The sequence below is a fragment of the Mus caroli genome, unplaced genomic scaffold, assembly GCF_978045245.1.
Source record: "Mus caroli unplaced genomic scaffold, Mus_caroli_1 scaffold_6, whole genome shotgun sequence".
NCBI classification, from domain to species: Eukaryota; Metazoa; Chordata; class Mammalia; order Rodentia; family Muridae; genus Mus; species Mus caroli.
The window spans coordinates 132,701,586-132,727,273 of NW_028227261.1; the positions used below are offsets into that span (position 1 = coordinate 132,701,586).

Sequence of the window (25,688 nt, forward strand, 5' to 3'; positions counted from 1 at the left end):
TAAAGTCAGAGCCTATTCTGTTAAGTGGTTTACTAGGATAATAAAGACAGTCTTAGCCAAATACAGTTTTCCATTAGAAAAGTTAGGGAATCCCACGGAAACAGGTTTTTTCTTTAGCCCTCAGAACTCAGGCAGAACTATTAAACATAGATAATTTTTCTGCCTCAGGCCACCCCCTTTTTTATTTTTGTTTTGTTAACTAATGGGAGGAAATGTGGCCTCCCTTCCCCCAGCCTGGAACCTGCTTGCTCAAGGGTGGAGCTACCGGCTCATTCGTCCTGCCACGCCCACTGCTGGAACCTGCCTTTGCTGCCTGGAGGCACACACGTGTTCGTCCTGCTACTGGACCCTGAGTTACTTGGCGGGATATTGGGTTCCCTCCCCCTTCCTTTATAACTGAGTGTCTGGAAATAGTAAAATTGAGCTTTGATCAGGATGTTGTCTTAGCTCCATTGTTTCTTCCGCCCCGTCTAGATTCCTCTCTTTTCAGCGAACTGCCATTCTCAGTTGAACCGTTCATGTTGTGGACTGCGGGCAGGCCGCAACATTAGGGTATGAAACCAGGGGAATAAAGGGTGGGGAAAAAAGAAGACTCCACAAAGCAACAAAGACTAGCTACAGGGGACATTCCCATAACCCAAGAGGACATGCCATCCTACTAAGTACAGAAAGATGTCCATCCAGGAATTCCCCACAAAGATGCTCCACTCCCAGACAGCTCAGCCTTGGTCACATGTTCTGTCACCTATCTCATGGGGCCTGAGATCATATTCAGTTGCATGTCTCAGCATCCATTGCAGGGGCCATGCAGTCAATCCTATCCAACTCATCCTTGATTCTCTTGGTCCGTACTTGGGTGCCATGTGTTATGGGAGACTTTTCTTGGTGAGATCCATCTATGTACTTAAGATAGGGAGCCAACTACAAACCAAAGTACTCTTCTCCCCAAAGTCCAACTGGCAAATTAATGACGTAACCAGCACTAGTTATAAGGGTTACTTACAGGAGCAGGAGCCACTAAAGGGGAGCTATATCACCCAAAAGCCCACCCCAACATGAGTAAGAACTTATGCTATTGCAACCAAAAAGCTCTCTGCAGGGCTCACAAGTAGCTGACAAGTGGGTCAGAGTCTCTCAGCAATCTTTATTGTTTTTCTATATTCATTCATTCAGCTAGGATGACTGGCCAGTGAGCTCCAGGGATCCACCCCACCTGTCACTGCAGGAGTTACAGATAAGCCACTGCAACAAGCTTTTACATGGGTTCTGGATCTATGCTTAGGTTCCCTGCTTGAGGGGCAGGTGCTTCACTGACTAAGCCACCTTCCCAATTCTGGCTTTTAAAAAACAAACATGTATGTATGTGTGTGTGTATGTATATATATAGCAGCCCTGACATTCAACACCTCCTTTATCCTTTTGTCTGATTACCCATGTCCTTCTTTCCTTTTCTATCCCTTTCTTGTCTTCGTCCTATATCTTTTTACTTTGACACACTTAGCACATTGGAAAGTAGTTTTTCATTGTTAGTGCTGTGTCCACTGGTGATGTATCAGTGGGCTGTCATTAATTTTTACACGTGTTTCTATAGCTTGTATGGGTTGCTGTTGTGGTTGCCAAGTGGTATGTGGGTTAAATGTTCAGAAGGCGATCACTCACTAGGAAGATGCCCCAACCCAAAAGAAATATCCAAACCAACAGATATGCAAATCACAGTACATCAGAAAGCAAGACAACATGACTCCCCAAAGACCATACTCCAGCGACAGAACCCAATGATACTGAAAAGCCAAGTACCAGGTAAAGATTTCAAATGACTTCTCATGAAAATGATCAATGACCCAAAGAGTATACAAATAAAAAGATGAACCCAATACAGGTCCAAGAGAGGAAACTCGACAACAGAGTGGAAAAAGTCAGCAACGTGGATAAAAGGTCAGCAGCGCCGGGCATGTTGGCACACACCTTTAATCCCAGCACTGGGGGGGGGGGGGGGGAAGCGGCAGAGGCAGGCGGATTTCTGAGTTCAAGGCCAGCCTGGTCTACAAAGTGAGTTCCAGGACAGCCAGGGCTACACAGAGAAACCCTGTCTCGGAAAAAAAAAAAAAAAAAAGTCAGCAGCAGCAAAACCACCCCACGCCCAAAAATCTGAAAAGAAAAACAAGACAACAAACAAAAACCACAGCCTGAACAAAACAAAACAAACAGAAGTGTTAGAAAGTAAAGCCTCAGTAAATAAGTAGGTAAATAACACAGTGGAAACCATCATCAATAGAGTCAAGTAGAGTCATATGGCTAGAGGCCAAGGGTGACTAACACTACATTCAAATGCCAATAAGGAAAAGAACTAAAGTGAGATACAACTGAAAGAAGAAATCTAAAGATCATGGGCTACAAGAACAAGATGAGATAAACACCAATCACATAGAATATCCATTCACTGGCATCAGAGGAAAAAAAATTCCTCAAATCTTCAGAAAGAAACAGATATTCAAAGCACATCTGGAGACTTGGAACCCCAAATACATGCGACTGGAGACAAACCTCTCCATGACATTACAATCATGTTATCAAAAATCGTCAAACATTGGTTAAGAGCACACACAGCATTTCTAGAGTTCAGATCCTAGCACCCATGTCAAGCTGCTCATAGCTACCTGTTACTCCAGCTCCAGGGGATACAAAATCTTTGGCCTCTGCAGGTGCCCATAGTCATGTGCACATACCCCTGCCCCCACATACAGTTATTAAAAATAAAAATATTTTTAAACGAAAGTAAAGAAACAATATTACAAACTATAAGAAAAAAAAAATATGGGCTTGGAGAGATGGCTCAGCTGTTAAAGGCTAGGCTCATAACCAAAAATATAAGAAGAAAAATATGCACAAATCACCTATATAGTCAAAACATGAGACTAACTCCAGCTCTCTTGATCAACAATCCTCAAAAACAAGAAACCATGAAATAAAATACATTCTAAGCTCTTAAAGAAAATAACCATCAGACAAGGCTGCTATAAGCCAAAAGTCTATCTTTTAAATGGGTGATGAGGGTTGGAGAGGTGGCTCAGCAGTTAAGAACACTGGCTTCTCTTCCAGAGAAACTGGACTGGATTCTCCAGCATCCATGTGGCAGTTTCCAACCTATACACATACAGTCCTAGGGAATCCCATGCTCTCTTCCAGCCTGTAAGGACATCAGGCACACACCGCCTGTGGTCTGCAGCTGCAGATGCAAGCAAACACCCATACCCATGCCCATACCAGAAAAGACTGGCAGTGACATGAAGATGTTGTGAGACAAGCACTAATTAGAGCAATGGCATCATGTCAGCAGAGCTGGCAAAGGCACGGAGGAGGTGACTATACATAAGGGAAGAACACAACAGCTTGGGAAGCAGAGGCAGGTGGGTCTTCTGATGTATGAGGCCAACTTGGTCTACACAGTGTGTAACTCGACATCTACTCCCTTCCTGCCCTCTACTGACACTTGTTCTACTATCTCATTCAAGACTCCCTGATTCCAAGTACAGACCAAATGCTCCTCCTACAAAATTTACAGTTTTATTGGTTCTTTTCTAATTTTTTTTTATTATAAAAGGCACACATTAAAAGGTTTCTAAAAAATGGACCAGAGATGTTCTGGATCTCTGGAACAATGGCTCGGATTGTTCTGGAAGACAAAGTTTAAACAGTAAGAGTATAAATGTATATAAAGACAATAAAATCATATAAAAGATAATAAAAGAGTATAAAATCATCTATCCAGAAAATTAAAGTTGGAATCATAATTCCATCTAGATCTCCAAGTTCATTAATATTTATTTATATCTTGCTCTCTTAAAAAATTATCGTAATTATTTTTTCCAGTAGGGTTTAAATAGGTATTATTGCTGTTACTGTCATATTAAAATTCCCAGCCATACCAATCTCTACCATATAGTGGTCATTTTCTTTCTTTCTTTCTTTTTTTTTTTTGTTTTGTTATGGTTTTCGAGACAGGGTTTCTCCTGTGTAGCCCTGGCTGTCCTGGAATTCACTCTGTAGACCAGGCTGGCCTTGAACTCAGAAATCCGCCTGCCTCAGCCTCCCGAGTGCTGGGATTAAAGGCGTGAGCCACCACGCCCGGCCTGGTCATTTTCTTGTAAAGGGTGAACCTAATTATCTGCTTACTACTTCAGAGTTTAAAAATCTATAGCACCAAATGCAGTTAGTTCTTTACCTTATTTGCCAATCAAGAGCATAAATGCCTTAAATTCTTTGGCGGGGACGGTAAAATAGTGAGCAATAAAGTAGTGAGGCAGTGCTAGGAGGTTCCCCGTGTGTCTTTCTTGGTTTGGTTTGGAAAGCAAGAACCACCTCCAGGATCCAGCAAGTCGAATGGCCGCTCCCGGGCCACAAGCTCATAGAACGCAAATAAAATAGGGCAAAGGTCGTAGGCTACCCGGCGGCGGCGGCGGCACACGGGACACGCTCTCCGAGGCCCAGATCCTTAGTCCTCAGCCTTTTTCCCCTGGCTTCTCAGACCTGGAGGGTTGTAGCCACTGGAGAGAGCAACACCAGGTCCCGGAGGTCACCCGGGATGAGGACAGGGCAGCGCGGCGCTGCTTTTAACCTGAACCCACGGAGCCGGACAGCCCATCGTCCTCTGCCGCGCTTGCGCAGAGCCGCCCCCGGCACCCGAGGCGTGCGGAAGAACCTCCGCGCCGACGACACTCACCTGACCGTGAAGTTAGGCGAGGAGGCTGGGCGACCGCGCTGGGGCACCCAAACCCTAGCGTTTCTAGGAGACGAACCCCACGAGAGCCCAGCCTTCCACCTCTCCACATCGCGACTAGAATCCTACTCCTTTTCCGGTCCCTCCTCACAACAAATCCCCAGCGGAAGGGTTCCGCCTCCTACACTCGCGGATGCTGGCTTTTGCATTTGCATTAGTTAATGTGAATTTGTGGTCACTGTTAACTCGAGCTCGTCTATCAAATTATGTCTGCAATGAAATAAAGAAATGTTCCTAATAAAAGGACACGAAGACCTACCTACCTTCTCTTCCTACGAATCACGCCGTGCTGTTTTCGTATTTACTGAGGTATCTCCTCAGAGTCTTGGAAAACCGACTCTAATGCTTAAAATCAAGTATGGAAGTACTTTTTCCGAGAAACCCATTCTCTTTCAATGCGCTCAAGTAATCACAGAGAACAGAAGTCCACATCTAAAGTACATTCTCTGAAACTGACCCTTTATTCTGTTCAGGATACACCGTATGTAGCAGAAAACTCCTAACACTCAGTTTAGACGTTTATTTGAAGTAGAAACAGGGAGCAGTATGAAAGATTCTACTTCATTCTAGTTATTTTTTGTCAATTTGACATTAGATTCACCAGGAAACAGGGACCCTCTCTTGAATTGCCTTCATTAGACTAGACTGCGTGTGTTTGTGGGGCGTTTTCTTGACTAACGATTGATGTTCAGCCCTTTGGAAAGTGGAACTGGGTTGTATCTGAAGCTTGCACTTATGGATCTCACCCAGACTTCCCTCAATGATTGATTAGGATCTCTAAGCCAAAGAAACCCTTCCTAGAGTTGCTTTTAGTGGGTGTTTTATCCCAGCAACTAAAAGCAAACCAGGAACGGTTAAAAAACAAACAAAATAAAAAATGCTGCCCTCATAAAAAGAAGGGATTTTTAAATTCCTAAAATTTAGGGCGTCATTCTACATTTCAACAGGCAGTGCCGTCCTTTAAATCGGTGAAACTTACTAAGCTCTCATTTACATCCTCTGAGCTAAAATATTAACCTCGTAGCTGTATGAAAACCAGCTGCTCTGTCACTGTCAAGAGGTCCCTGTGTTTGGAGGTATATGGCCATTTCTCCAGATGAAGGTGGAAAGTTTTATACACAAGTTGAAGTGTCATGTTTTTGCTGGATTGACAGACCCACGGAAAATCATGGTTAACACTCTTAAGGACTTCTGTGCATGGACTGTACTTAACATTAAGTGTACACCACACAGCTTCACAGCCATCCCAGTCTCGCTTCAGCAAAGGCAGGAAGTGATATGCTTAAATGCTGGTAGGAAGCAAAGAACCCTCTAAATCCCCCCACGCAGCAACAAAAAGCTTTTTTCTGTAAGTTCAGCCTGAGCTGTGTCAGAAATAAAATTGTGGTGCCTGTAATGCAGTATGTAGCGATTGGTGTAGGAAAGTTCCAGAGTAACTCCAGTCTTCCTTATCAACAAGCTGTAAACTAGCTCATACATATTCTAGAAAACTCAACACCCATTTAACATTTGCAATGTGTTCTAGTTCTTTAACAAGAAAATGAAGGGTAAGTCACTTTATGTCTATACAGGCTTTATCCCTCTGAACAATCTACTAAATCCATCCAGCTGAATGAGTTCTTAGACTTACTCACAAAGTCTATCACATGGTATCCACTGAGAAATTCTATATTGCCAAATCCTATTCAAAACTGAACTTACAGGGGAGCTGGAGAAAAGGCTCAGTGAGGACCCAAGTTTCAGTTTTCACACTGTGACTCACAAGCATATGTGCCTATCTAGGTGCCTATCTAGGGCACCTAACACCCTCTTCAGGTCCTTCTGGGCACCCTAACACAGATATACATTCACTATCACTAGTTCAGTTTAGAAACTTCAATGTTAAATTTTTTTTAACTTATTATAGGAATTTTTAGCCTTATGCAACTCCTAAAAATTTCCAACTAAAAAGTTTTAAAGCTCAGGGTCTAGAAAGATCACACACAAACACACACCATTAAAGAAATAAATCCCGGAGCCCCTTGGTGACGGTTTAGTGGCTGAAAGCCCTGGCTGTTCATTCACAAGGTTTCATTCCCAGCACCCACATGGTGACTCACAACTGGAACTCAGGAACTCAGAGTGGAGACAAATGAAGGCAAAACACCAATACACATAAAATACATAGACATTACAAGTTTTTTAAAAGTTGTAAAGCTCTTCTGCCATTATTCTTCATATTTCTTTAAAGAAGACTATTTACCTTTGTGCATTTACCTACTGTGCAGTACAAAATCGACAAGACAGTTTACAAAGGCAGAAAACACATACATTAGTGGAATTGCACAATATTGATATTTTGGGGCCCTAAAGCAATCTTGTAATTCTCCAAATAGGGTGGAGTCCACCCATATTCACAAAAACACAATGACTCGTACACTAGAGAACTCGGATTCCTTCAGCTTTTTTCATACTTACTATGTATGTGCAGGCATGCACGGAGCAAACGTGCAAGACTTACAGGACAATATTATTTAAATGCAATGGTATTACTGGATACTAAGATTATCATTTAAGTAGAAATATTTGACTTGCAGATTGTTCTACAGCACTTGTAATTCATGTCCGTGTGTGTGTACCATGTGTAGGTAAGTAAGCACCCATAGAGGCTAGGCTAGAGAGGGGTGTCTTACCCTGGGGGCTGGAGTCACAGGAAGTTGTGAGCCACCTAGCGTAGGTGTGGGGAAACTTAGGGTCCTCTGCAAGAACTGTAATAAATGCTCTTAACCATTGAGCCCTCTCTCCAGACTTTCAAAAGGGAATCTCGTAAAGACATTCTGATCAAACAATTCAGATTGACTGTCTTGAAAGTTGAATGTATTCATTTTTCAAAAGTGTAATTTTAAAAAGTACTTTATAACCAAAGTTTACATCTAACATTTATATACAATTTAGCATTTGCACCCTAAATTATGCAAGCCCTATTTAAAAAAATTTCCCCACTCAAATACTGTTACATGTAAAGGGAGTAATAAATTTTCCACAAAAATCTTACAGTTGGAAATACAATCATAATGCAGGTGTATCTATTAGTAATCATGTATACTTTTTTGGTTTTAAAAAGTTAGATTTAATGATTAAAAAGCGTGCAAATTATTAATCAAAACTGGCGAATTTCTTTTGATTTTCATTTGTATGTCTAAAAATGTATGTATCATAGCCAGCGGAATTTTTCAGTAGAATTTTATTTTGAAAATAATACTTCACTTGAAGAGTAATCTAAAACACTTTAAGGTATGAAAATTTTATACAACTTATCTATTACAAATTAATCAGAATTCTTCAATTAGATACACTGTGTTAGCTCACCTACATAAAAAATATTGCACATTTTGTCTCCAGGTATTACTGATGACTAAATTGTATAGAACTCCAAACTACTTATTCTGTGAAATGGCAACTTTATAAATATTGTAACTAAATGCACTGTAAACAGCCATTTTGGTAAACATGCATTTATTCACAGATTTATTTCCTTTAGATAAATGCGTAACTGCTCAAAATTAAGATGCTATGTCGAGGTACAAGAATGCACAAACAAATCTATTTCTGTCTTCATTTCAAGGAACACTGATCTTGGCAAAAACCTGGCATTATTTTCAAATGAACTATTGCTGGTAAGAAAGCACAATACTCTGCCTTCTGTGTTCTGCACTGTGCTTTTCTTTCGTTACAATATGAAAAGCACTGTTTCCAGAGATCAACTATCAATGTGTAAGTGTATCATCTTAAAAACTCAGACCTGAAGCAGCTGAACACTTGGCGAAATGCCTACTACTCATCAAGCCGGGACTCACAGACCGTTCTCTAGTCATGGGTTTTGGAAACTGAGAAAATCAGACCATTTTAATGTTATGCAATCGACACAATCCTGCATAACACAATATTCCACCATTAAGCTGAGGTCATATTATATTTTTAAAATATATTGAATCCTACATCCTACTTCTTAATGGGTAACCCCAAGGTGTTATGCATGTTTAAAACAGGAGTGACTATATAGTTCCAGACTATTAGTGTCAAATAGTCATTACAAATAACTCTACTGGTGTAATGGCCTGATTGTTTCCAGCAATTTCATTTTACAGGCGTGAATAACATTTCATACAGAGAATATATTACTTGAACGCCTCCCCTCCCACCCAAAAAAGTTTAGAAAGCTGATCAGATGGCTTCAAAGAAAAGTAAGGTCATTTTCTGGCCCTTCCCCGCACCCTTAAAATTGGAATTTGACAAAAATCCATGGGCACAATGTACAAACTTTGACAAACTATTCTTAGAGAAGATGGGAGTAACTTTAAAAACCTGTTATACAAAACTTCAGCTGCCTTTTTATAAAAGTACGTTCCTTAGATTAAAATCATAAAATTAAGGTGCAAGAGTTTAACAAAAATGAACTAGAGTTTTATTGACATCACAGTACATTCAAGAATATTTTGAGAACATTACAGCTGAAAGAGAAATGGCATATTTATAGTCTTATTAAGTACTATTTTTTGAAAAAAAAATGTAATACAAAGAAATCCTATTAAGTAACTTGGAGCAGCATTTGGAAAAAAGACACCTATTTACACAATTAAAAAAAAAAAAATCTGGTTTCACCTACACAGCCACAATGTGCCTCTATAATGAGACAAGCCCTTAAACTCATGGAATTTTTAAAAACAGCATCATGGCATTCTTGCCACATCATTCCTCAGCGCTTACGACGGGGAGGGGTTGTTGATCTGAAAGAAAAAAAAAGGGAAAAGACAAAATTTAAAAATAAAAATGTATTTATACTTAAAATCTGCAATATAAATAAATACTTTTATACAGGATTTCTAACATTATTTTAAAATATTTAATAAATACCAAACTGAGTTTATAAAAGAGAGAGAGAGAGAGAGAGAGAGAAAGGACACTTTCAACTTTGAATAAATTCAAAAAACTTAAAAAAAAAAATCAGACAAAATACTTTAAAAAGTATACTACCTTGATCGGGACTTAGACTTGTGTTTGCGGCTTGCCTTCTTACCAGACCTTTGAGATTTCTCCAGGGAGCGCGATCGACTATGTTTAGGCTTCTTAGCCTTCTTTTCTTTGCTACTTCCGGGAGATTCAGAACTGCTCCTTCCACTAGAATCAGAGCCTGAATGCTTTTTACTATCTTTGGTAGCATTTTTCTTACTATCCTGTCTAGAGTCATGTCTTATGACTTTAACAGATATAGAACCACTCCTACAGAAAGTTCTCTCACTTTCTCGCTTCCTTTTTAACCGATCATCCTGACTACTGAGTTTAAAATCTTTTTCTTCCCTTTTCTGTTTTTCTTTTCTTTTGTCCTGTTCACGGTCCCTTTCCTTGTCTTTCTTTCTCCTGTCTTTATCTACACTTCGACTCCTCTCCTTTTTCCTGTCTGGTTCTTTAGCCTCACCTTTATGCTTATGACTGTTCCCACTAAGATTTCCACGTGGATCCTCAATTTTACGCCTATCTCGACTCCTACTGCGACTGGAACGATTGGTTCGTCTATCCCTTGAGCGACTTCTGCTTCTACGTCTGTCTCTGGAAGGGCTCCGGTTTCTTCGTCTTTCTCTTTCAATGCTACTTCTATTAGATCTCCGCCTATCTCTCAGCTTCACTCTGGTCCTGCTGCTGTCTATTTTCATTCTGCGCGAGTAGCTCCTGCTCCTGCTCCGTCTAGCTTTCACTGGGGGAGACCTGCTCCTACTGTGTCTCTTTCTCCGCTTAGGAGAGGAGGAGCGAGAGGATGTGCAGCTGCTGCCTGAGCTGGAGCTATAGGAAGAACTGGAGACGGAGCTGCTACTGCTGCTCGTCCTGCTGCCGCTACTGGAGCTGCCGCTACTGGAGCTGCCTGACCTACTCCCCCGCTCCTTCTCCTTCCCTTTATGCTCTCTTTTGGGCTCTAACACTGACGGAGCTTCGTTTGGAGTTCTTTTCTTTTCATTGACCGCATCGCCGTCTGCTTCACTTGCTTCTAGAAGTGATAAACTATTTTGCTCTCTGTGAATAAATTCATTCATCTCTTTTGTAACCCTTTCTGTTTGCTGCTTTTCTTCTGAAACAGAAAAAAGACACAGAAAAGCCAAGTAAGAAACGAAAACTTCCCATACTATCAAATTATGACGATAGTTTCTTCATCTTTACTAGAATTAGGGTGCAAACCTCCTAAGTAATTAAAACCTTCTAACAGCTACATTAAAAAGGTATTCCCGGTGGTTAAGAGCACTGGCTGATCTTTTCAGAGGTCCTGAGTTCAATTCCCAACAACCACATGGTGGCTCACAACCACCTGTAATGGGGTCTGGTGTGTCTGAAGACAGCTACAGTGTACTCATATACGTAAAATAAATAAATAAATAAATAAAAAGATATTGCCACATTTCATTTACCTAATCTATTAAAAGCCTTAATATTTCCATCACTGCATCAAAGTGAACTGAAACCTCTTTTCACAGCACATCTTCCGAGTCTAGCATCGCCTACCTCTGTCAGCACATCAGCTGAGGGTATTTCCAAGTACCCAGCACCCACCTGTCGTTAGCTACCTGCCATTCTAGACAGGACAATAAAAGTATCAAGGTGCAGGGCTCCTATGACAGAAGGAAAGACTTCCCTCTTGTTCAGTACTAGTAAGTTAGAGATAAGCAGTGCCCGGGTATGGTGGCTTTAATCCCAGAACTTGGAAGGCAATGGCAGGAGGGTCTCTGTCAAAGGTCAGCCAGGTCTGTACAGAAAGCTCCAGGACAGTGAGGACTACCAAGAGAGACCCTTACCTCAAAAGACAAAATAAACAAACAAACAAACAAATAGCAAAACCCCAACAATAACTACAACAAAATGAGACTAGAAGTGATTTTTAGAAAAATTTTTAAAAAGCTCAGTCATTTCCTAAGAGCTGTCCAAATTTTTTTTCCAAAAATTAAACCCTTACACTCTATCATTCCTTGGATTATCACACAAACACTCAACAAAAACTGTACTTATGTAAGTGTCTTAAAGTGTTTCTATTTCTAATCTATTTTCCCTAAATACCTAGGGTTTTTTCAGTAACTTTAAATATACTCCATCATTACAAAAGACTATTTTTTTTTCAAAAGTATATTTTCATTGCAACAATTTGAACATGAAATAAATGTATCTAAGGCCTTGGTTTATGATCATGAGGACACCTGGCTCCTATGACAAAGAAGAAAGATAGGAAAAATAGAATGTGATCTCATGTATAAGGCATCCTTACAATGAAGCCTCCAGTTCTATGCTACAATATTTCTACTTTAGTTTCAAACTAAATCTGTGGCGATCCAGTATTATGAAACCACCTCTTATCTTACTAAGAGACTGAGACTTTTGCTGGACCTCACGTCCAAAGTTAGTAACACACCTTGAGGTCACGTAAGACATAAGACTACTATCTTCCTGTGCACTCAGATGATTACCCTGCTTTTAAAAGGAAAAGGTAACAATCACTTTTACTTGCCTTGGATTTCTCATGGAATCAACTTTAAGCTAATGCAAAGCTACAATCTTAAATGATTACTGTCCTGTTCCCCTGACTTGGACACGCCTGTACATCATTTGTGACAAGCAGCAAATACAGAGGTTAAAAGCAACTGCCTAAAACTGATTATCAAGTTTGGAAGCAACAATTTATAAACACTGGTTGATAAAGAATGATGTTGTTTATCTGGGTCAGCTGAGATCAGTTAGTGCGAGTGACTGAATCCCTTGTGAAACTGATAAAGATTTCTGTACACTTTTCCATGCTTTCCCCCATGGGACGCTTTCTATGTTGTTCAACGGATACAGAGCAAAAGCCTTTGTTAGGGACAGACAGGTACAGAAGGATAGATAGGCACAGTACAGAGGCAGAGGGCACAGTGAACAGTAAGTAGAGAATTCAACTGTGAATTTGCTCTTGCTCATGGCTAAATGACTCCAAGGGAAAGGTCTTTTATACACTCACGCATTACTAGTGACCTGAAGTAAAAAACATACATAATACGCTCACAAAAGCACGTATCAAACTAGACAAATGCCAAAGAAATCTCAGATCACCTTCTATCTGTTTATCTTGTAACAGCTGCTGTTCTTTCTCTTTTCTCCAAAAAGCTTCTTGTTTTTGCCGGATTCGGTGCCGTAACTCTTCATCATCAGTGTCAGATGACTCAGAACCTCTGTCACTCCTCTCATCTTCACTGTCACCTGATCCATAGCCACCCAGTCCGCCTGTGTGAGTAAAACTCAATCCATCACATGTCACATGCAAACATCACACAAGCCACTAAAAACTCTTTAAGATCAGAGGAGAAACTTTATTTTGTTTTTCATTGCCTTTTCCCGGAAGAATATGTGTATTCAGGGTGGGGAGGACAGAACTTCAAAGTTTACGTTTTCAGAATCCTCAGACAATGGTGATAGTAAAATCTTATTCCTTGGACTACTTTACATATTTCTCACGATGAAGGAATCACAACAATAGCTTTTATTGTCCATACTAACCAACAAAAGCATTTAACATGGCAAAAATGAAGTCTTACTACAGTTAAGCCAATTCAACTACTGTAATAAATTGAGAATGATTCTGAAAATATTTCTCAAGTTAATTCACTGGTATAAAAATGGTATGAGTTACTCCCCACCCAGAAGTGATCTCCCAAGTATAATTCCAAAATAACATGGGCATTTTATTCTACCCGTTTCTCTTGCTCCACACAAATTAACATGAAGATGTGGAAAAGGCAAACTCAAGGTTTAGTCTTAATAGCATGCAAATAGCAAACTATGAACACAACATTCCTGTTGTAAGATAAACCCATTTCCTCTAAGTTGAAACTTGATTTGCTCCAACACAATTTATATAAATCATCAAATTCATTACTGTCTACGTAAATTCCTATGTATATATGCCATAATCTTAAAAGCGATTTTAGAAACTACCTAAACTGGGGTAGACCATTATCTATAAGTACAAACTATGTGTATATAATATATAACACACAATTATACATCATATATTATATACACACTAGAACAATAAATGAGGAAATCCTCAATTCAACTCACCCAAATGAACTACATTAGCTATCCCACTTATGGTCATTCTACTGTGAATGTTTACTCAAAGAAACTAGATAAAGCTTTTAGAGACTGAGTAAGCCTGACTTCTAACTTTCATAAACTACGTAGGAACAGTGAATTTCCCCACAGAACAAGTAGAAAGACAAGGCAGCGAGCCCCCCTTTCCCCGGAGACACTTACCGAGGCCGGTGAGGGAGGCCAGTGCACTGGACTGTGCCAGCTGCTTTGCAGGAGCTTTGTATCACATCAACAACAGGAACAACATGTTAACACAAATAGCCACGATTTCATAGTCATGAGAGTCTACGGTATTGTTAAATCTACTACTATCGCTGCTTTGTGGGGAGAGAAGAAACATTAAAAACATTGCATTCATTTGAAAACCAGTAGCATGTCTGGCTTTGAAATTACAATTGTCATGGAAGCTGAAATTGGTTCACGATGAGGAAAAAAGTTGTTAAGTATATTTGTATTTCTCTCTCTGTGATATGGCACGTAATTCTTTATTTTCTGTATGTTTTTAAAGTGTTACTAAAATCATATGGGAAGGTTGTTGTCATTGCTTCCTAGGAATTAAAACTGAAAACTCTGAAGGTTTGTTGTAATTCGTAATACATTTTAAATGTACAGAAGTCAGAGATCAATACTAAGACATCTATTTTAGAAAACAAAAACAAAAAAAGCCTCAAGTGAAATAAATGAGGAATTTTCCATACCATGTTTTAGAGTATACACAAGATGGATGCTATCTGTGCTTAGGTAGGTCAGAGAAAACCAAGTGCTTCTACGGTGCCAATATGCTATCTATGAGCTGACACTTTCCCAAAGAGTTAACACATGCAAAGAGAAAAGACTTAAATGTGTGATAGAAATCCAGAGGAAAAAAAAAAAAAAAAAAAATCCAAAATAACCAATGAAATAAAAATTCCCCTACAAAAATAAAACCGAGAGCACCCACAATGTACCTTTCGTTGCTTTCCGATGCGCGTCTTTAGCCACATAATAAATTTCTTCATCTGTGACGTCCAGAAGAATTTCAGTTAGAAGCATTTTTGTCAGCAACATCTAAGGAAGAATATTTTATATAGTTTCTAGTTTAATTTTAATACATTTGATTATTTTCAAAATAATTAAAATGTAAAGCTCTTTTTAATTAAAATATTTTAAGATCACACTGGTCACTACTAAGGAGTATCTTAAAAAATATTCAAAAAAACATTACAACTTGAAAAAAAAAAAACCTTCAAATTCGTATGTATCAAAGAATGAGTACCTGTGATCTCAGCAGAGCAAAAGCTGAGATGAAAAGAAAACCATGTCTGTGGTTGGGAAGATGGCTAAGTGGGTAGCTTACTTACTGTGGAAGCATGGGCCTTAAATTTGGATTCCCAGCACCTGTAAGAAGCTAGGCATGGTGCCCTGCACCTGTAATACCAGCTCAGGAGGCAGAGACAGGCAGGTCTGGGAACTAGTTGGCCAACAAGTCTAACCAACCGGTGCTAGGTTCAGTAAAAAACCTTGTCTCAAAAGTAACTAACTAGATAATAAGATAAAGAGCATTAGAAATACCTGATGTAATCCTCTGTCCTCCACATATGCATTCACGGGCTCTTGCATACACACATACTACTCCCACACACATGTGAAATACACACACATGAACGTACACACACACACACACACACACACACACACACACACAGAACTATAGTTTTAAGTTGAATGTAGCTTTTCATTTAACAGTACTGGTAAGCATTACAAAACTAGTTTCTTAAGTCACTTTTCATGGTTAAAATTAAATTCTGTGAGGGGAAGGAAAATAAGAAAAACAAGCAAACAAAAAACAAAGAACAATGGTACACTTTTGATAATTCTGACCTAATATACTCATAAATTATGACAATATCCCACTATATAATAAAATAGAAACACAAGAGATCTGAGTAAGAGTTGAGTATAGACAACTATTTTGGATGTGGACTTTCTGTGTCCATGAGCTTTTATTTACAGAAATGAGAGTAGACTGAATTATCATGTTCTGGAGATTATAGGAAAATGACAATCTTACAAGGTAATATTGAACTCCATTGATAAGGCTTTAAGAATTCTCACAATAAAAAAATAAATTCTGCTCAATCCCTGTGGTGGCGTGACTGAGAGCGGCCCCCGTAGGCTCACAGATTTGAACACTTGCTCTCCAGTTGGTGGGACTGTCTGGGAAGGACCAGAAGGAACGACCTTGATGCACGTGTGTCACGGATGGGGTGCTTCTCCAGAGGTTTCAACAGCCCCACACCACTCCCAGCTAACGACTTCTGCCTTGTGCTTATGAACAAGATGTGCGGGCTCAACTACTGCTCCAGCACCACGTGCCTGCCTGCCGCCACGCTTCTCCCCATGAGAGAGACTAATCCTCTCCTATAAGTCACCTTGGTCATGGTGTCTTGTGATAGCAGTAGAAAAATAAGAAGACAATTTCCCACTGCCTCCTAAGTGGTCTATTCTTTTAATTATTTGCAACATTTCCACTAAAAAAAAAAATTGGAGAGGGCTGGAAAGATGGCTCAGCAGTTAAGAGCACTGACTGTTCTTCCAGAGGTCCTGAGTTCAATTCCCAGAAACCACATGGTGGCTCACAACCATCCCTCTTCTGATGTGTCTGGAGATAGTTACAAGTGAACTCATAAAAATAAAATAAAGCTTTGAAAACATGTGGGAAAAAAATGAATTAATGTTCTCAAGCCTCATATACACTAAAACATTTTAATAATTCTTTATTGTTATTGTGTGTATGGGTGTGTAGGCTCATGTGCAAAGGTTAGAGGACAATTTTTGGAGTCAGTCTTCTAAGGCCTGATCTCAGGTGATCAGGCTTACATGACTGTCTGCTGTTTGGGGAAGTACTATTCAGTGATATTACTGTTACTAAGGGATACATTTGATATTGGATATCCAATGTGGGAGGTGGTTCATTTCTCCTGTTCTCAACATTTCTTACTTGCATATAGTTTTTTGTCCAAAAAACTATATATTGCTTTGAGCTTTCCTACTTTCATGTTTCAAGTCTATTTTTCCTTGTTCAGGTCTTGTTTAGGCAGACATATTGGTGAAACATCATGGATATATGGCCTGACATTTCTAGAGATACACTCTCATAGCAAATTTCCTGTGTTTCTGGCTTTTACAATCATCTGGCCCCTCTCCCACAATGATTCCTGGGCCATAAGTGCAGGAATTATGTTGTAGATCTATCAGTTTGTTTGGTTGTTTTTTTTTGTTTGTTTGTTTTTTTGTTTTTTCGAGACAGGGTTTTTCTGTATAGCCCTGGCTGTCCTGGAACTCACTTTGTAGACCGCCTGCCTCTGCCTCCCAAGTGCTGGGATTAAAGGCATGTGCCACCACCTCCTGGCGATCTATCAGTTTTAACAAGGCAACACATAATCTCTTGTTCTGTTATTCTGCTAAGTTTGGTTTTAATGGTCTCTAGCTGTTGCAAAGAGGTCTTTGATTAGGAGTGAGAACTACATTAATTTATGGCTATAAGGATACTTAGAATGTTGTTAGGGGTTATGCTGGTTTAGTAAAGTGTCAGTTGAAGGCTCTCCTCTAAGATCTATGACTTCACTAGCCCCAGGTAGTTGGTTAAGTCTCCAGTACCAAGTATACTTCCCTCTTGTTAGAGTCCCTAAGTCCAATTAAAGAGTTGGTTACCAGCATGATACATGCCACTTGTCCGTCACGAGGACGTCTGTGTCATGTCACTGTTGTGGCACACAGTTACCATGGCTAGGTGGAACCACTGGTTGCTTCCTTCCCTTGGAAGCTTGCACGGTCTTGTAGTACCACGCAGGTTAGCCTTCAGAGGAGACTTTCAGGTAGGGTACAGTGCAGACCCTTCGAGTCTTATGTTTGAATTGGTTAGCCAATACCAAAGCAGTCAGCCCTGAGATCCAATACATACACCTTTAATCCCAGCACTAGGGAGGCAGAGGCAGCTGATCTCTCAGAATTTGAGGCCAGCCTGGTCTCCAGAGCAAGTTCCATGACAGCCAGGGCTAAACAGAAAAACCCTGTCTCAAAAAAACCAAAAACAAACCAAACAAAAAACAGGCCATGGTTTGAGGGCAAAGGAAGTATGCATGCGAAAGATGGAAGAGAGGAAAGGGAAGGGAAACGTATGGGATTTCTTAAAAAATTCTTAAGAAATCATTATTATTAAAACAAAAGATAGTTAATAACTACTTACAGAACTACTTGCAGTTCTGTACTTTGTAAATTACACAGATTTTTTTGAAGCGTGGGAAAGGTCCTGGGAAATAATATTGGCACTCATTTGCACATGCTTTATCTAGCACGTCTATATCTGAATAAGCAATTCCTAACAGCATGCATGCCTTACCATGTGGTACTCCTTCTCCTCTTCCGTCATCTCTGGTTCACTGTGCTCTTCTTGGGGAGCTGGAGATGGACTTCTAGTGACTTTCCCACTGCTTACAGCCTCCAGGTTTTCAGCATCTTCATCCTCTTCATCACTATCCTATGGCAACAGTATGGGAGCACAGAGTTACAATTACAATATAATATTGAGGAAACTAACATGCAAGAGCAGCTGCTTTCTAAATTTCAGTTTGGGGTTTTTGTTTTTGCTTTTTTTTGCATTGGCTATAAAGATACTAAGCACAACTCTTTGGTGGTGGTGCATGCCTTTAGTCCCAGCACTTGGGAGGTAGAGGCAGGTAGATCCCTGAGGCCTGGTCTACAGAGTGGGTTTCAGTGCAGCCAGGGATACACAGTGAAACCCTTTCTCAAAAAACAAAAACAAAAAAAAAAGAAAGAAAAAAAGAGATGCTAAGTATGTAGTCTACTGCTGAGTTATACCTCCTTAACCTCTTTACATTACATTACTTTCTGTTGTTACATATATTTCAGACAATCATTTTCAATGTTCTTTCCTTTTTTTTTCTTTCCCCCTTGAGAAATCAGTTTCAGACTCATGCCCCAGCCTTGTCCCCTGGGATTGCTGAGAGTAGAGCAAACACTCAGTTCTGAATTTGTACTATTTCACTTAGGACTTTAAAGTGTCACCTGAAGAGAAAAGCTATAGTTACATAAAGGTTTATGAAAAGCAGTTACTTTTTCAATTCACTTTTTTTCTCCACTATGAATTTAGACCTATTCTGTAAATACCAAGGAAAACATCATATGGAAACATGACTAAATAAATACCTTTCTCAAATTGATCCATTCTTATCTCCTTGTACAAAGCTCAAGTCTAAGTGGATCAAAGCACTGAAATTAATAGAGGAGAAAGTAGGGAAAAGCTCGAAGATATGGGCACAGGGGAAAAATTCCTTAACAGATCAGCAATGGCTTGTGCTATAAGATCAAGAATTGACAAATGGAACCTCATAAAATTGCAAAGCTTCTGCAAGGCAAAAGACACTGTCAATAAGACAAAAAGGCCACCAACAGATTGGGAAAGGATCTTTACCTATCCTAAATCAGATAGGGGACTAATATCCAATATATATAAATAGCTCAAGAAGCTGGACTCCAGAAATTCAGGTGACAGCAGATGCTGGTGAGGATGTGGAGAAAGAGGAACACTCCTCCACTGCTGGTGGGATTGCAAGCTTGTACAACCACTCTGGAAGTCAATCTGGAGGTTCCTCAGAAAATTAGACATAGTACTACCAGAAGATCCAGTAATACTCCTGGGCATATACCCAGAAGATGTTCCAACTTGTAATAAGAACACATGCTCCACAATGTTCATAGCAGCCTTATTTATAATAGCCAGAAGCTGGAAAGAACCCAGATGTCCCTCAACAGAAGAATGGATACAGAAAATGTGGTACATTTACACAGTGGAGTACTACTCAGCAATTAAAAACAATGGATTTATGAAATTCTTGGACAAATGGAGGTATCTGGAGGATATCATCCTGAATGAAGTAACCCAATCGCAAAAGAAGTCATTAGATATGCACTCACTGATAAGTGGATATTAGCCCAGAAACATAGAACACCCAAGATACAATTTGCAAAACACAAGAAAATCAAGAAGAGGGAAGACCAATGGGTGGATACTTCATTCCTCCTTAGAATAGGGAACAAAATACCCATGAAAGGAGTTACAGAGACAAAGTCTGGAGCTAAGACGAAAGGATGGACTATCCAGAGACTACCCCAACCCGGTATCCATCCCATAATCAGCCACCAAATCCAGACAGTATTGCACAATGCCAGAAAGATTTTGCTGAAGGGAGCCTGTTATAGCTGTCTCATATGAGGCTATTCCAGTGCCTGGCAAATACAGAAGTGGATGCTCATAGTCATCTGTAAGATGGAACACAGGACCCCCAATGGAGGAGCTAGAGAAAGCACCCAAGGAGCTGAAGGGGTCTGCAACCCTATAGGTGGAACAACAATATGAACTAACCAGTAACCCCAGAGCTCATATCTCTAGCTGCATATGTAGCAGAAGATGGGGCCATCACCGGCCCTTGGTATTGCAAACTTTATATGCCCCAATACAGGGGAATGCTAGGGCCAAGAAGTGGGAGTGGATGGGTAGGGGAGCAGGGCGGGGGGAGGGTATAGGGAAATTTTGGAATAGTATTTGAAATATATATAAAGAAAATATCTAATAAAAAATAAATACAAACAAACCAATAAATAATTAAGTACCTTTCTTAAATAAATGGCTTGTACAACTTTGGGTAAATGGACCAGAGTTTAATTTTTATAGTATTATCAGTTTATTTAACATGATTTAATAATAAATCTCTGGCCAGATCTAAAGTCTCAGCTTACTATATCTGAAACTAAGTTTTCTTTCTCTTTTTAATTATTACAAAAAGTTTCTTTAAACCTTCATTTTTATTCTATGTGTATAGTTGTTTCTGTCTTGTGTATCATGTGCTTGCAGAGGCCAGAAGGCATTGGATCTCCTGTGGCTGGCATTACAGATGGTTGAGCTGCCACGTGGGTTTCTAACTTAGATTCTGGGAATCTCACTTAGGTTTCTTGGAGGAACAGCCAGTGCTCTTAACTAAGCCATCACTTCAACCTCCCTAAAGTACTTTGTGAGTACACAGAAGACAGACAGATAAGAAATTAAGTCTATTTCAGACTGAGAAATAGTTTTTGTATGATTTTAGTACCAAGAAACCCTAGACCCTTTTTTAGTCAAAGAACTGTCATATGGTCACTCCTAGCAACTAGTGTAAGAAGTTAAAAAGCAAATAACTATCTAAATACTCCCATTGACAGAATACTAGAACCAGAGGACATATATGCAATACAAGCCCAATATATATTCAGGAAGAGAGAAGAAAAACATGTCTAAACAAAACACTGTAGAACAGAAGAATTCCTAAGCCACTCATGCCAGGAACTGAGAAACAAATATTTAAAAGATTTAAAGCCGAAACTTTCAATGTTCATGTCAAAAAGGATGAAAACAAGCTGCTGAAGCCTGAGTAAAACGTACACATTAAGTATCTACGGAAGGATAGACTCATTTCTCTATGCTATTTGGCACTTTTGTTTTATGTAATGTTATGTATTGTTTATGTTAGGGAGTTGGCTGCACCATGATGAAAAAATATTGAGTTGCACATTACCATAAAAACTAATCAGAATTACACAAAATATCCTTATAGAACAGGCTTTTTTAAACTTACTGCTCCCCTCCACTATGTTCCTTTCACTTACTCTCAATAACATCCACAAAACCAGAAACCCCACTAGGCATAGGCACGCACATGTAATCTTTGTACTTGGGAATCTAAAGCACGGTGAGTCAACAACAGCCTGAGGAAGTGTTCGAGGCATCCTATGATGTAACTATAGCCCACCTCAGTGAGACATACACAGAACAACCAACCCAAGCCCAAGGCCTCTCAGAAACACGAGGATTTCTGTAGACTCGGGCTACTTTCACACAGACACAATTATCAGTTTCATGTCAGGTTCTACTTACAAATTTACTTCTTTGGGGTAAGCGAGGACCATCCCCTCCTTCCGCATCTTCAGTGGCCTTCTTTTCTTTTTTTGACAACTGTGAACGCTGCTGTTCCATTCTTTCTTTCTCTAACTTCTTCTGCTTTTCACGTTCCATCTTCTCAAGGCCTTCACGGATCCAGGCTGGAAGAGTCCTGCGTTTTACTGCATCTGTTTCACACACGGGGAAAACAAAATCCCATGTCAATTTAAGTAAAAAAATCATAAGAAGCAAAGAAAGCAAATAGTTTTTGAGTTTCTATAAATGCCATGAGTAAAACTAAAATCCTTTCATGTTGAGCTTGAAAAGGAATTCCTTTGAAGAGAGGAGAGAGCACGGTCTAATGCTTATGATTTGCCAGGGCACAGAAGTGCATTAAAGTGTCCTTTCATTTAATGTACACAAACTCCCCGAGTCACTACTATCACTCAACCTCTTTGTAGGTGAGGAAACTGATGCTCCAAGAGATAAACCCATGTGCTTGCTCAGGATTAAAAAGCCAGTAAACCATGATATAAACCAATTCAGGCCCGGATTCTTATCCTAAGCTGCTTCCTAAAATATGAAAAACAGTCAAACAAAGGCACAGTCCATTTTCATACTAAGAATTCATTCAGTCAAATGTAAAAAGCATTAAATTAGAATCTTCCTAAGATGTTAAAAGGCATATTTTCCTGGTCTATTAAATGATAGTTGATTTGAAACTTTCTGGATATAATGTAGAGTAAATATGTAACTTGTTATTACTAGCTTTAATATTATTTTAAAGTTAATGTTTTTTGGTTTTTTTGGTACAGTACACATGGAGAAGCAAATAATTAAAGAAAACCAATTTGGCAGCAATTTATCTCATAGCTGAGACTGGAAGGGGAGAGACCCAAGGCAAAGAACACTGAAGATGTATAGTCAGCAAAAATCTACATTTTATCAAAAATTATTGTTTAAAGCAAGTAATCTGAAAAAAACTATTCAATACTTTTTACATTTTAGATCAGTATTTCTGTTTTTAAGAATTATGACTATAAAATGATAGGGTCTTAAAATACCATTATTTCTACCAAACCAAAGAGGTGCTTTAACAACTTAGGAAACCAACATATGGTTTTTACAGTGATAAAGCCATCATGCTAATGTGGTTCATGGAACAGATTTAAATAGCTACCAATTTGTGGAGGCTCCTGCTTCACTGGAAGTGCAATAGGTGAACGCTGTCGGTCCCTGAATGATGGTGGCCGCTCTCTTCGATTCTGTGTAGGTGCTGGAGGTCCTGGAGGTCCTGGTTGCCAATAAGGAGGATGAAATCCACCTTGTGGTGGACCAAAAGCAGCCCCATGCTGAAAGAGTATTGCATTTTAATTTTCTTCAATTTAGTACATATACCTTCTGGGACACACACGTGTTATGAACTGGGACAGTAGAAATCCATGTGTGTAGCAAATCCAAGAATTCCATGGGTCTAACACCCAACAGTACTTCTGTAAGCCCAAGAACCCAAGCTTGCTTTTCTTAGGAAAGTTAAAGATTTTCTGTCTATACAAATATAAACAGGATTCTATAACCCGGCTGATAGATTATGTAAGAAAGCACATACACATAAAGTTATTACATATGTATATGAACCTTTTCATTCTAAATTCATTCATAAGTTGTAACAGCACCAAGATTAGGAAGTCTTTTCTTTCTCTAAGAAAGGCTCTCATTATGGAGCCCAGGCTAGCTTTGAACTTGTTATGTGCCCAAGGCTGATAACCCAAAGCCTCATGGCTGCTTGGGTGACAGGGCACATCACCACACATGGCCAATTTTTATTTAACTAAAAACTACAGAACAATTTCTTCTTGTTGTTGTTGTCAGTCTGACCTTCCCGTTTCTAATGAATTCGGGTTGTTGCTAAAGTAGGGCGGGATTTATTTATTTACAAGTCAAAGGTGACAGTGAATTAACTATTTTCTTTTGAAAATCTGCACTTTCAGAGGCCTTTAGGAGGAAGCTGCCAACAGGGTCTCTGCCTTGTTAGCACAGGTTTCACCAGGCCAAACAAAGGTAAGGAAAGTGCTCCCTGTCACTACATCCCTTCATAACAGAGAAAAACTGTCACATGTGAATCCCAAGAGTTAGCATAAAAGAATCTAATCGTGAGTTAATGAGAGTAATACCATCTCAAGGTGAACATATTATCAAATTCAGCTTGTGATTAATGTTTAAATCTGCAGTTTTAAAGATTTTAAATTATGCCAGCTTATTACATGAAGCAGCAACTGCCATCAGTGACATCTAGTATAGTTTAAGGGTAGACCCAAGCAAAGCAGGGTCTTAACCAAGATAAAGTCCATACAGTAACACTATTCTCCATAGAGTTCTATGTCCCTAGGAATGAAGGTCACAAGGGAAGCCAGGAACAATTCCATAATACGGTATATAAAAATGAGGGAAAAACACTAAAAATAATACCAGTAATAACTTTACATAGAAGGTACAACAGTTAAGACAATCTATAGTCATTGTGCTTTATTTGTCTTATTTATAACCTATTACTGACATATAATATATTCAGCTCTTGCGTATTTTCTATACTTTAACATTTATCATGTTAAAACTGGAAACAAGGCATCATGTAACTATTTGCACTGACACATTTTCCACTTTATCCAAATTTTTCCTAATGTTTGTCGGTACCAATTTCCTAATCAAGTAAAAACCTAATGATTTTAATAAATGTTGATAAACTTTCACTGTATGTGCTTATCTGTACAACTCTGAAAATGACACATCTTAGGAATTCTTGACAAGACATTGCCAAGGAATGGGTTATGTGCACGTCTATGGTAGTAAAGTAACAAAATATCCTTCACCTGATAGTCAAACTGGTTCACCGGCCCCACTGCAAAATTATCAGGTGGTCCACCAAAGTTGTGATTGTTCTGGTTAAATATATGCCTGTTGTCAGGGGCAAACTCCCCACTGTCCTGACTGTTGCTGTCTTCAGAAGGAGGAACAATGTCCATTGGGCCTGGTGCTGGTGGCATCCATGGCTGCTCTGGAGGGGGGTGTGGGGGCTGCTGATGCATTCCCCATTCTATTCAGGATTCAGGCATAAAGACATTCAACAGGGGATTATAACAAAGTCAATACAATTTTTAAGATCTCAAGAAAGCTACAAAAAGTAATGACACAGAACTTAAAAAGCAAGTTATAGCATTTTGGTCAAATTTGTTTTGAATTACCTTAAAATAAGCAATGAATTAAATACAATCCCATATGTAACTAACTCTGTTCTAATATTGTAAACAAAATGCCTAAAGTTATGATTTTGTTTGATATTTTGAGACAAGACTCTTGCCATGCAGACCAAGCTAAGCTGGAATTTCTACACAGCTAGGACTGGCCTCCACCATGAGCCCCGTCTGCCTCCACCTCCCCAGCACTGTACTTACAGGCATGTGAGCCCACACTCAGCTCCAAAAAGTGTTAACAAACTTAACAAGTCCCAAAACAACTCTTGGATGAGCTGCTATTACTGTTCAATAGTAACAACATAAAAAGAATACCTTAGATTTTATATTATTTCTTTTTCCATGAACACATTTATCCTCACAACAACCCTGTGAGGTAGGGAGAAATCTGGCATTATCTGTCAATTTCAGAAGGGGAAACTGAGCCACACAAAGGTTACTAAGTTCCTTTGTGTCACCGAGAAAGCCAATAAAGGGAAACTAAGGGCAGCAGGAGTAAAAGGAGGACCACTGATGCCGGGATGAGTACACTTTAACTTGAAATCTA

General features: G+C 39.4%; 2 protein-coding genes across 3 annotated transcripts in view; both read right to left on the minus strand.

Moving 5' to 3' along the window:
• Positions 1-4,871, minus strand: part of Coq3 (coenzyme Q3, methyltransferase) — a 29,537-nt gene extending 24,666 nt beyond the window's left edge. Inside the window, exon 1 of one of the 2 annotated variants that reach the window (XM_021160533.3) lies at positions 4,721-4,871. In XM_021160533.3, coding sequence (XP_021016192.1) covers positions 4,721-4,829 — 109 coding nt within the window. In that variant the 5' untranslated portion in view covers positions 4,830-4,871. Of the gene's footprint in view, positions 1-4,222; positions 4,665-4,720 lie in introns of those variants that run through there. The other variant, XM_021160534.3, reaches the window with a different exon arrangement.
• Positions 4,872-7,982: 3,111 nt separating this feature from the next.
• The window catches only part of Pnisr (PNN interacting serine and arginine rich protein), a 28,621-nt gene continuing 10,915 nt past the window's right edge, over positions 7,983-25,688 (minus strand). Inside the window, exons 4-12 of the mRNA XM_021159803.3 lie at positions 24,761-24,984; positions 23,071-23,242; positions 21,888-22,078; positions 18,300-18,437; positions 14,866-14,965; positions 14,081-14,134; positions 12,878-13,048; positions 9,791-10,877; positions 7,983-9,543 (exon numbers count right to left, since the gene is read on the minus strand). Of these exons, the coding sequence (XP_021015462.1) occupies positions 9,513-9,543; positions 9,791-10,877; positions 12,878-13,048; positions 14,081-14,134; positions 14,866-14,965; positions 18,300-18,437; positions 21,888-22,078; positions 23,071-23,242; positions 24,761-24,984 (2,168 nt within the window). The 3' untranslated portion in view covers positions 7,983-9,512. The remainder of the gene's footprint in view (positions 9,544-9,790; positions 10,878-12,877; positions 13,049-14,080; positions 14,135-14,865; positions 14,966-18,299; positions 18,438-21,887; positions 22,079-23,070; positions 23,243-24,760; positions 24,985-25,688) is intronic.